The sequence below is a fragment of the Crinia signifera genome, chromosome 9 (genome assembly GCF_055691185.1).
Source record: "Crinia signifera chromosome 9, ASM5569118v1, whole genome shotgun sequence".
Classification (NCBI taxonomy): domain Eukaryota; kingdom Metazoa; phylum Chordata; class Amphibia; order Anura; family Myobatrachidae; genus Crinia; species Crinia signifera.
In genome coordinates, this window is record NC_139225.1 from 97392443 (window position 1) to 97404742 (window position 12300).

The 12300-nt window shown below is 47.8% G+C and overlaps 1 protein-coding gene across 2 annotated transcripts in view; it reads right to left on the reverse strand.

Annotated features, from left to right (window-relative positions):
- The window catches only part of PASD1 (PAS domain containing repressor 1), a 159583-nt gene that overhangs the window by 9971 nt on the left and 137312 nt on the right, over positions 1-12300 (reverse strand). For both annotated transcript variants that reach the window (XM_083159434.1, XM_083159433.1), the window contains exons 14-17: positions 6802-6925; positions 6213-6319; positions 4539-4628; positions 781-939 (exon numbers count right to left, since the gene is read on the reverse strand). In XM_083159434.1, the coding sequence (XP_083015560.1) occupies positions 781-939; positions 4539-4628; positions 6213-6319; positions 6802-6925 (480 nt within the window). The remainder of the gene's footprint in view (positions 1-780; positions 940-4538; positions 4629-6212; positions 6320-6801; positions 6926-12300) is intronic.

A 12300-nucleotide genomic window follows, 5' to 3' on the forward strand; every position in this document is an offset into this window, starting at 1 on the left:
CCCTCTCACTCACTGTCTCTTCCTCACTCTCTCTCTCCCCTATCTCTTGTTCCCACCCTCTCTCACTCACTGTCTCTCACTCACACCACCCATCACTCACTGTCTCTCGCTCACACCCTCTCCCACTCACTGTCTCTCCTCCACACCCTCTCACATTCACTGTCTCTCGTTCACACCCTCTCACTCACTGTCTCTTGCTCATACCCTCCTCACTGTCTCTCCCTCACACCCTCTCTCACTCACTCTCTCTCTCCCCCTATCTCTTGTTCCCACCCTCTCTCACTCACTCACTGTCTCACACTCACACCCCCCTCTCTCAGCCTCTCACTGTCTCTCGCTCACACCCTCTCCCACTTACCGTCTCTCCCCCACACCCTCTCTCACTCACTGTCTCTCCCTCACACCCTCTCTCACTCACTGTCTCTCCCTCATACCGTCTCTCACTCACTGTCTCACCCTCACTCATTGTCCCTTCAGTAAAATTTTTGTGTGTGGGGGGCCCCTTTCAAAATTTTGCTATGGGGCCCACAAAGTGTTGGTTACTCCCCTGATATTACCACAGATAACTGTGTTGTCACATTCATTTTATTGTGTTTTTCTTTTGTACTTAAAAACAGTACAAACCCCTGATGAAGAAAGTGCACATTTTTCCCATACTGCTCTTATATCAGTGGCCTATACTTCGGGAGTGAGCCTCCTTTGAGATGAATCCTTTTGTCTGTTGTGACCCTGAACTCATATACTGCATGTGTGTGTTTCCTGTGGTCTCGTGCTTGATACCTGCAGATTGGAATCCTGCACCAGCTGTAGTTGCTCCTTGATGACATGCAGCTCCTCCTGCTGAGTTTTTATGTCGGCTTGTAATATCCGTGTTCTTTCCTCCAGCTGCTCCTTCAGTTGGTTCACCATTCCCATTTGGTTGGGATAGCGATACACTGGCTGCAAAGAAATATAAATGTATTAAGCAAGGGACAGTGACAAAATAGGCCCTGTGGTGTTAATACTTTAAGCCAGTGTTTTTTTGCCATGTTAACATTAGAAAAGTGGCAAAACAATGTTTTTTTTTTTAAATCAAATAAATGTTTTTTTTTCACTGCCTATCATTTTTAACCCCTTCCCTGGTACTCCCGAGAATTTTCCGGGGTTTGCTCGTGTGCGCAGACTGGCAAACCCGGAAAATGACACTGCCTGCGCTCATTTTTGCCGGGCAGCGCCGCTGAGCTGAGCGATGAGATCACTCAGCTTCGGCGGCTGCCCGGCTCCTGCTGCCGGGCCCTGCCTCCCTCCCCCCTGCTGTGTGGAGCGTGATCTTGTAATGTCTCGCCGTACATAGCCAGGAGCAGGACCAGACAGCGGCTACTTACAAAGATCAGCGCCGCCTTCTGGACCCGGGGACACAGTGGTGTTTTTTTTTTAGGGAGCGCTCTCCAGAAATAACTCGCCCAGTGGGGAGCGCTCCCTAAAAAAAACACCACTGAAGGGGTTAATTACTCAAATCTGGACTTTCACTAAAGCTGGAGATATGCCGGATAGACCAGACTGACATACTGCACACATCGCTGTGTATGTGCAATATGCATGCTCCCGTGGTCACTTGTGGTGAAGACGCTAGGTTTGATGTGGAGCACATCATACCTAGCAACATCGCTAGCAACACCATGCATGTTAATGAAGGACAGGAAAGTGATCAGTCTGTCCTCCATTAACACCGCTCCAGTGTGTACGGGTGACCTGGACTGAACGTCTCACTGTTGCTCCAGTGTGTACCTGTTTTTACCCTATCATGCATAATTCGGCTGGCCTGCCCACAGATACACACAACAGTGGAGACTGGCCCCCCATGGTGGTAAATAACTTACTACTCCAAGCCAGATGATTACCACTACCACCAGGGGCGGGCTGGGCCGGGGGGCAGGGTGCCATGTGCCCCCTGGGCCGCTCAATCAATTTGTTTGCGGCCGCTTTCATTCTTAGGCTGCTGCTGCAGCCACGGCTGGCTGACCAGTCTCAGACTGGTCACCAGAAACATAGCCGCCGGCCTCCTGTACTGAGGACATGTCTAGTGCAGGAGGCCGGCGGCCATGTTTCTGGAGACCAGTCAGAGAGAGACTCTGTGTGTTCTACTTCCTGCCTGTGCGTTCCACTTCTACATCCCCGTGCTGCAGGCAGCCCACCTCGGTCTGGTGTCAAGATCAGGTAAGTCAGAGCAGCCTGTGGCCGGGGACCAGTTATTATACAGGGGGGAGCAGCCTGTGGGGGTACAGTTATTATTATTATGGGGAGCAGCCTTTGCCTGTGGGGGTCCAGTTATAATTATACAGGGGGATCAGCCTGTGGGGGTCCCATTATTATTATACATGGGGAGCAGCCTGTGGGGGTCGAATTATTATTATACAAGGGGAGCAGCCTGTGGGGGTCCCATTATTATTATACAGGGGGAGCAGCCTGTGGGGGTCCCGTTATTTTTATACAGGGGGAGCAGCCTGTGGGGGTCCCATTATTATTTTACAGGGGGATCAGCCTGTGGGGGTCCTATTATTATACAGGGGAGCAGCCTGTGGTGTCCTGTTTTTTATTATACAGGGGAGCAGCCTGTGGGGTCCAGTTATTATACAGGGGGAGCAGCCTGTGGGGGTCCCATTATTATTATTATACAGGGGCAGCAGCATTTGGGTGTCCCTTTATTATTATACAGGGTGAGCAGCCTGTGGGGGGCCCATTATTATTATACAGGAGGAGCAGCCTGTGGGGGTCCCATTATTATTATTATTATTATTATTATTATACTGGGGGAGCAGACTGTGGGGGTCCCATTATTATTATACAGGGGCAGCAGCATTTGGGTGTCCCTTTATTATTATACAAGGTGAGCAGCCTGTGGGGGTCCCATTATAATTATACAGTAGGAGCAGTCTGTGGGGGTCCCATTATTATACAGGGGGAGCAGACTTTGGGAGTCCCATTATTATTATACAGGGGCGCAGCCTGTGAGGGTCCCATTATTATACAAGGGGAGCAGTCTGTGGGGGTCCCATTATTATAAAGGGGGAGCAGCCTGTGGGGGTCCCTTTATTATTATACAGGGGAGCAGCCTGTGGGGTCCCTTTATTATTATACAGGGGAGCAGCCTGGTTTCCTATTATTGTTTTTTTTTTATTAATACATTTTTTTTTTTTTAACTCAATTTACCTATGCACTGTTACTTATGGGCCGGTGCTCTGGACTTGCCCCCCCAGGCTAAAAGTTGCCAGCCAGCCCCTGACTACCATAAGCTCCCTCTGTAATAATATTTAGCTACAAGTGTACCCGGTTTGCCAACAATAAAAAATAGTCCCCTACTACTATATTGCATGGTGCGACTGAGGAAACAATATCCTTACAGGCAAATTCAAAACAATGGCATTATTTCCAGAACCTGATAAATGACAAACATTTCTGACAGAGACGCATTAACATGCTAAAGTACAGTATGTGGGATTTTGATTTGTGATCAGTTTGTAAACAGACCAATGCAATACTTGGCAATGTACAACTACAATAACTGTGTTACTATTTTGGGTTGGGATCATTTGGTCTACAGCATGATGGTCGACAGTCATTAGGTCGACACCATTAGGTCAATATGAGAAAAGGTCGACATGGGTCTAGGTCAACATGGGAAAAGTCAACATGCTTTTAGGTGGAAAGGTTTGACAGGTCATTATTTTGACAATGTGTAGGTTGACAGTGAAAAGGTCGACATGGGGTTTTTCACAGTTTTTACCTGAATGTCAACACAGTCGACACAGTTTAAAGAGCACCGCATCCCTTCGCATCGCTCGCTGCCCTCGGCACACTATTTTATTCCAGGGTTGCCGACCCTCCCGGAATTCCCGGGAGTCTCCCAAAAATCGGGTCCCCCTCCCGGCCCCCCGGAAGGCAGGGCAACCCTCCCGGAATCTGGGGGACCCCCCTGAGCCCCCCGAATCGCGGCATGTAAATGCCGCAATCCGCGGGTCTCAGAGGAGGGGGCGGAGCTAAAATGGCACAATCGTGTCATTTTAGCCCCGCCCCCTCCATGGAGATCAGTCATTTCTCCTATTTCCATAATGGGGGCAGGGCTTAATGACGTCACAGTCAAGCCCCGCCCCCCGATCGGGTAAGGAAAGTCTCCTCTCCGGGCTTCTCCCGCAGAGGAGCATTTAAAAGTCGGCAACCCTGTTTTATTCTCCCACCACGCCGTAGTGGATGGTAGGGCATGAAATACCACCTGTCGGCACATGTCGGCTCAAAAAACAGTGAAAACTCCATGTCGACCTTTTGACTGTCGAACTAGACACTGTCGATCTAATGACCCATCGACCTTGAACCACGTCGACATTTTCCTATGTAGACCTAGACCCATGCAGACCTAATGGTGTCGACCTAATGACTGTCTACCATAATGCTGTAGACCAAATGACCGCATCCCAGTATTTTATAGTACTGACCAGAGCTAGCATAATGTTAGTAAGATGTGTGGAATCTCCCCTTAAGTTAGTTTTAACTGAGAATATTACCAAGACAGCTTGTGGTTGTGACGCTGTCGTTTGGGCAACGTGATGTTGAGGTGCTAGATGTTCTGGTGGAGCTTGCGGAGGGGCTACAGGCTATGGGAAAACAAACAGCACAGTATTACCTTAATGCATTCAGTATACATACATATACACAAAATCAGTGAGAGTTCAACAAACTAGCTAGCACAGTTAATCAGTGCAAACACAAGAAAGCGATTGCACGGTGAGTTATATTTTGTTTCTCCTAGATTGCTGTTTTTGATGCAAACATTTGCAGATAGTTCATATTTAATTGCGAAAATACAGCTACAGATGCGAAACCACTAATTTTGTAATCATTGTGATTTTGCAGAAATCATCTTGAAAACAATGCAAATATATTATTCAGTTCTATTAAGTTTAGATCCTGCCTAAGCAAATTAACAAAGCAACAAGCCGTGCGCTGAATTCTGCATAGCTGGAATGTTAGATCACACGAGTAATGTTGAAGAGAGAAGCACATTCTGTTGCTTATGTCAGAGACCGAGCTTAAGTTCCCTCAATAATGTACTAGTTTACTGTGTCCTCTGCGCATTCATAAACACATGGTGTACCCCTTCATCCTCCCTGTGTGTTATACAGTACTATGGCCCTTATTCTGTTCGCTTTGCTCGGAGCCGTGCACGGCACGAAGTCAATGTACCAAGCCCCACCTAGTGAATGGATCGCCGACGAGACCCATTCGCACGCCGAATTCGGCCAGTCGGCATGCAAACCGATGTTTTATGGCAACATCCATTTGAATGCCTGCGGGAACCTCCCCCATCATTCGAAGGTCAGCGACCATCGAATGATGTGGAAAGCGCTTGCACATGCACGAGTGGTCTAGACCATGAGTACATTTGAGCGAAGAAAAGCAGGGATATGGGCCGGCAGCTGACATCCGGTTAAGTAAGCTGTCCGCCCCCTACACACGTCACAAATGATTTCTGTTCCCTTCGGCCGCATGCGAGGGAATGTATTCTCATACACATTCCCTCACATCCTAGCAAAAAGATGCGGGTGGCGCTGATGGAAGGGGGGGCATTAATCTGGGTGGCAGGCAGCGCTTACCCGCTCTCTAGGCACCTAGTGTACGCTGCCTAGTGAGCTGGTCTGAATCAGGCCCATAATCTAAATTGGAACTTCCTTTAAAGTAAGGGATTTAGGGCCAGATGCACAAAAGTGATAAAATGGAGAGTGATAAACAGCCAGCCAATCAGCTCCTGCCTGCCATGTCACAGACTGTGTTTGAAAAATGTCAGACAGGAGCTGATTGGCTGGCTGTTTATCACTCTCCATTGTATCACTTTTGAAGCTTAGTGCATCTGGCCCTTAAATAGATAGACCACTTGTGGTGCTTTATAAAGAAAAATAATAATAATTAGACAGACCATACATGGAAGATAATAGCTGAGTTTATAGCAGTTCCTTCTCATACCCCTTTCACATAGTAACTTTTACTATTGCTGAATTACTGCCTGGACAACCCGGCAATTCAACTCAGGTTATAAGAAGGGTTAAACCGGGATCGCCCTGTGTATAATGGGCTACCCAGGTTTCAGGACCTGGGATCAGACCCAGCTTTGAGGTATCTATGTGTTTGGCATATCAGAACAAATGGCACTGGTATATTAATATAACGACACATGTAAATACCTGGTTGGCATTGGGTGGTATTCTGAGTTGTGGTACATCCTGTTGGCTTAAGGACTTTGAGTGTCTAGAAGGTGTGCTGGTTTCTGTAGGCCTCATTGACGATGTTGCTGGAACACATACAGGTGAGGTAACATTAGAGATACTCTATAAACAAAGCATCTAAATTCATGGACATTATGATATGGGAAAGAGTGGGATTTTTCTAAGGGCATTCACCAACATATTTAGATTCAGTGTAAATAGTATTTGCTTGTCACTGTTCATTTTAGCACAGTATGTAAATAATAAAGGGTCCTGCTTATAACAATGACATTTTTCTTAACTATTATGTCCATCCAAGAAGTGTGACATAAAAACCCCAATTTGGAGATTGCTATGAAGGAAATGCAGAGGATGAGTGGAGCAGAGAAGGCACTGGTTGGCTGATGGAGAGACAGCACCTGGATGCATTGCCAGTCCAGGGCGATGGAGGAAATGGTTTAGATGTAGAAGAAGGAAGCACTTAGGTGGGGAAAGCCATGCAGAGGACAGACAGAAGGGCAGAGTATGGGAGGAAGGGCTGATGGGAAGTACATGACATTATACGTACAGGCAGAGTCTGAGAGGGCTGTGTGAGATGATCTGCGGGAGCTGTGGGAGGACACAGACATTCCCTCTCTGCTGGGCTCCTGGTTATTGGTGCATTGCCTAATATCCAAATAAGTGTTCTGCTCCTAAGTGGAGAAGAAAAGACATTACCATGTTTTATCCAACGCAGGTAAACAGTACAATGCAAGTTACATAGTTGTTTAGGTTCAAGGTTGCAAAAAGACATAAGGTACGTTGTCCATCAAGTTTAGGTATTCCTACTCTAAAACCCCAGCTGGTCTAGTGGAAAGCAAAAAAGGTACTCTTTACTTAGCACGGCGCCCATCGCGGGCATTGAATGCACTAAAAAATCGGGTGCGACGCGACCGACGCGATGCCCGCGATTTCCCATAGGGAACAATGTTAAATGTCTCAATTGACCCGATTTCCTGTTCAATGCCTCAATTGACCCGATTTTTCCATAGGAAACAATGTTAAATGGCCCACAGAGGCCAAATAGCCACCCTGAAGTGTGAAATGGCCCCCACAATTGTTAACGCCACCCCACGATAAACGTGAACCCGAAGCGTGGCGAGCGCAGCGAGTCCGCGAGGGGCGGCGGTACGCGTTCTACGACCTTTTCATACTCCCACTATCCACGTCGGCGTGGAGAATAGAATAGTGTGGCGAGCGCAGCGAGCCACCGAGCCCGAAGCGTGGCAAGCGCAGCGAGCCCCGCGAGGGGACGCGGATACCTGTGAAGCCCGCGAAGGGACGCGTTTACCTGTGAAGGTATCCGCGTCCCCTCGCGGGGCTCGCTGCGCTCGCCACACTATTCTATTCTCAACTCCACGCCGACATGGATAGTGGGGGTATGAAAAGGTCGTAGGACGCGTACCGCCGCCCCTCGCGGGCTCGCTGCGCTCGCCACGCTTCGGGTTCACGTTGATCGTGGGGTGGCGGTAACAATTGTGGGGGCCATTTCACACTTCAGGGTGGCTATTTGGCCTCTGTGGGCCATTTAACATTGTTTCCTATGGAAAAATCGGGTCAATTGAGGCATTGAACATGAAAATAGGGTCAATTGAGACATTTAACATTGTTCCCTATAGAAAATCGTGGGCGCCGTGCTAGGTAAAGAGTACCGCAAAAAAAATCCCATTTGTTCCATCATAATAGTGGTTATATTCCATTGCTGCTACCTCCTGTTTCATCTGATAAGCCTGCATCACAATACTTTTATGAACAAGATTGTAATCCTCTGTGTTTGCTATTCTTAAATACTAGAGTATTGTTGGCCATGGGAATTTATGTGGATGTGCCTTTTAGATGGAAGAATCACATTTATTTTTGGAAGAAGAAGAGAGCTGCTACTACAGAACTGTCAGATAAGCTTTAAAGAAGGTGGCCAGATGCACTAAGCTTCAAAAGTAATAAAATGGAGACTGATAAACAGCCAGCCAATCAGCCTCTACCTGCCATGTCACAGACTGCGTTTGAAAGATGTCAGGCAGGAGCTGATTGGTTAGTTATTGCATTTGGCCTGGTATCCGGTCCCTGTGTTGACAATGTCTAGGTCAACAGTCACTAGGTTAACCACTATTGGTTGACAGTGAGTAGGTTGACACGTAAGATTGGTTGACAGATCCTAGGTCGATATTGACAGATGGTCGACACAAACTTTAGGTTGACATTGTTGACACTCAAAAGGTCGACACACGTTTTTCACATTTTTTTTGTACAGACTAACTTGGTTCATACTTGACTATCCACGTGGGCATAGTGGGAGAATATCAATTTAAAAAAGTCAAAACTGCATAGCTTCAATACCCCGAACACGGCCACATTGAATAGGTGTGTGCCAATATTTCCTGCTGTCAGAAATGCCTGCATCATAACCAGCATGATGCAGGCACCGGTGAGTTCCTGACGAGTCTGCCTTATGTTTTGTAGGGTCATCATTTAGAAGAGATACGACCTACGCAGTATCAGCCCCTATATCTTGACGTATAGAGATTACTTCCTATCACTGAGCCATTTGAAGTATTGATCTCTATACTATGGGCCTTATTCTGGTTCATTCGCTTGGACGTGAATTCGGAAGATGGACCGATGTTTTGCATATGCGCATGTGCAGCAACATTTCTGCGCATGTGTATACGCTGGGTGTGTGCAAACTCAGCCAGAAGTCTGGTCGTCAAGCCTTGCGAATGGGAGGGTGGAGAGGGGCGTGAGGTGTGATTCATGGTCGTTCCCATTAAAGTGCTGGGCGTACATATGCTAATGCGGTCGTGACGCACATGCAGGGGGCGGACAGCTGACATTGCTGAATGTCAGCTGCCTGCCCAATTCCCTGCATTTATTCTCCCATATGTACGAGTGGTCTGGGCCACCCTCACATATGTGGGTGCCTTCACCATCATCCAATGGTTGGCGACCATTGAAAGATGAGGGAGGTTCCCACTGGCATGCCAATGTCTGTTCATGTAAAACATCCGTTCGCAAGCCTTGCGAACAAATTCGGTGTGTGAATGGGTGGTGCGGGCTAACCTTTCGCAAGGCGGAGCTTGGGTCATTTGTAAGGGTCAGTGCATGCCTCCAAGCGAATGAACCAGAATAAGACCCTATGGGCTTAATTCAGACGTGATTGCAGTTGCCATCACTGCTGCTTTCTTTGGAGCAGCAGAGATACTGTAGCGCAGGATGTGAACATCAGTACTTGCGTATGATAGCTCTACAGCGATTGCACCTGAATGACCCCTATAAGACATAACATGCCTTAGAATCCTGAGGAGGATATGTGGTACTTATGTAGTATCTGGGCGTCCGATTTTTTGATTGTATGCCTTAAGTTAAGGCATACAATCAGATGCGATGCGATGCGATATCGCATCGCATGCGACCATCGGATGCGATGCGATGACCCGATTTTTCCATAGGAATCAATGTTAAAATGGACTGAGTCCATTTTAACATGGAATTCAATGGGAAAAAGGGGTCCTTTTCATACCCCTACTATCCAAGTGGGCATGGAGTTGGATATAAACCTGTGGCGAGCGTAGCTGTGGACGGTATTCTGTGTCCCCTCGCGGGGCCCGCTACGCTCGCCACGCTTCGGGCTCGGTGGCTCGCTACGCTCGCCACAGGTTTATATCCAACTCCATGCCCACTTGGATAGTAGGGGTATGAAAAGGACCCCTTTTTCCCATTGAATTCCATGTTAAAATGGACTCAGTCCATTTTAACATTGATTCCTATGGAAAAATCGGGTCATCGCATCGCATCGCATCCGATGGTCGCATGCGATGCGATGTGCCCGATCCGACCCGATTTCTAAATCGGACGCCCAGATACTACATAAGTACCGGATATGTATATAAGCATCATATTCTTTCTTATCCTTCTCTTTTGTAATTCTAATTCCGACAATCATTGCTCATAGATGTAATCTCCCATGCCTGTTATTAATTATTTGCCCTGTTCTACACTCTGTCCAGTTCCAAGACATTCTTTCTGTGATCTGAAGCTCACATATTTAAGGAGAGGCCTCACTTGTGCTTTTATAAGAGGGAATAAATGACTTGAGTTTATACCCATTTTAGTACATGATATTATCTTGTTGGCTTTGAATGTAGGAGTTTGGCATTTTGAGCTATTGCTTAGTTGATGATTTACAGTATATCTAAACCATTCTTCACCATCGATTTCCTAATTTGTTTTCAACCAAATGTATGAGCTGCATTGATACATTTATCCCCCAAATGCCTAATATTGTGTACTGCAGTGTTCAGATGGTGGATACCGTCAAATAAGGGTTATGGTATAAGGCAGAGGTTTTCAACCACTGTTCCGTGGCACGCTAGTGTGCCTTGAGCTGTTCTCAAGTGTGCCCCCAGATCTAGAGATGCCCAAACCAGTTTACAGCCACCACCAGTTCAACTGTTATTTACTGGTCTCTTCTTTTCATTTAAAGGGCCAATGGGGGCAGATGTACTAACCCCCCCTTAGCGCTTCTGAAATAAGGGGTCCCGCTTCTCCTGCATAACGAGGAGAAGCAGGCACCCGTTATTTGCAAATGTATTAACCCCCCCCCAAGCCGATAAGGAGAGCCGTTATGCCCAGCGTTAACGGCTCTCCTTATCGGCTCCCCCGGCGTCCCGCGCATGCTCAGTGCGCTTCTCCCCCCTGTCCGGCTCTAATGGGCATGCGCGAGATCTTGCAAAAAACGCGAGATCTCGTGCGCAGCCCGAGCCAGAAGCAGGGCTAGCGTTGTCCCCACAGTGGGGGATAGGACAACGCTAGCCCTGAGCTGGCGAAGCGGCCGGGGCGAATTAACGCCTTGAAGGCTGTTAATACATCGCCCCGGCCGTTAATCCCTGGGGGGGATTGCAGGGGACAGCCCCGCCGAGCGTAACTCGGCGGGCTGTCACTAGCGCACGTTAGGTGCGCTAGTAATACATTGGAGTAATCGTAATCCCCCCCAGTTAACCAGCGTTAAGTGCATTTTTGCACTTAACGCTGGTTCATACATCTGCCCCAATGTATTTTATTTGTGTTACCTGTGGGGACCAGTGTGATTGTTTTTTTTATATGGGGCCAATATTTTTTTTTTTCCTGTGGGTGCCAATGTGTTTTGCCCTGTGGGGATCTCATGGTGTGCCTTGGCAATTTTAAAATCTTATTTAGTGTGCCACAAGGTAAAAAGGTTGAAAATGTCGACAGTCACTAGGTAGACCATTAATGGTCAACAGTGACTAGGTCGACACCTGAAAATGGTCGACATACCATAGAATGACATTGATAGAAAGTGGGAACAAACGTAAGGTTGAGCTTTTTTCGACCTTCTGTCAATGTCGACCTACGGTATGTTGACCATTTTTAGGTGTTGACCTAGTCACTGACGACCGTTAGTAGTCGACCTAGTGACTGTCGACCTAGACATTGTTGACCCAGGGACCGTATACCCAAATAAGGACTGGGTTGTACATGTGTGTAGAACATACTTGCCTACTTTTGAAAACTAGTTTCAGGGAGATTATAATTGGTAGCAGAATTTTGCACAGCGCCCCACTGAGGGTGCTTGTCATGCTCCACCCAAAGGGCGTGTCTAGTTCCATATATGAGAGATTGTGAAAAGAGATTGTGAACGTGGCACCTAGAACAGGGTTGCCGACTTTATTATTCTCCTCTCCGGGAGAAGCCCAGAGAGGAGAGTTTCAGCAGCCTCTCAGGGGGCGGGGGCTTAAGAGTGACATCACTAAGCTCCGTCCCCATAATGTTAAACCAGCAAATTCACAGATCTCCGTGGAGGGGGCTGGGCTAAAATGACGCGATTGTGCCATTTTAGCTCCGCCCCCCTCCTCTGAGACCCGAGGATTGCGGCATTTTAATGCCGCGATCCGGGGGACAGCGGGTGTCCCCCCTGAATCCGGGAGGGTTGCCCACCCTTCCGGGGGGCCGGGAGGGGGACCCGATTTTCGGGAGACTCCCGGAAATTCCGGGAGGGTCGGCAACCCTGACT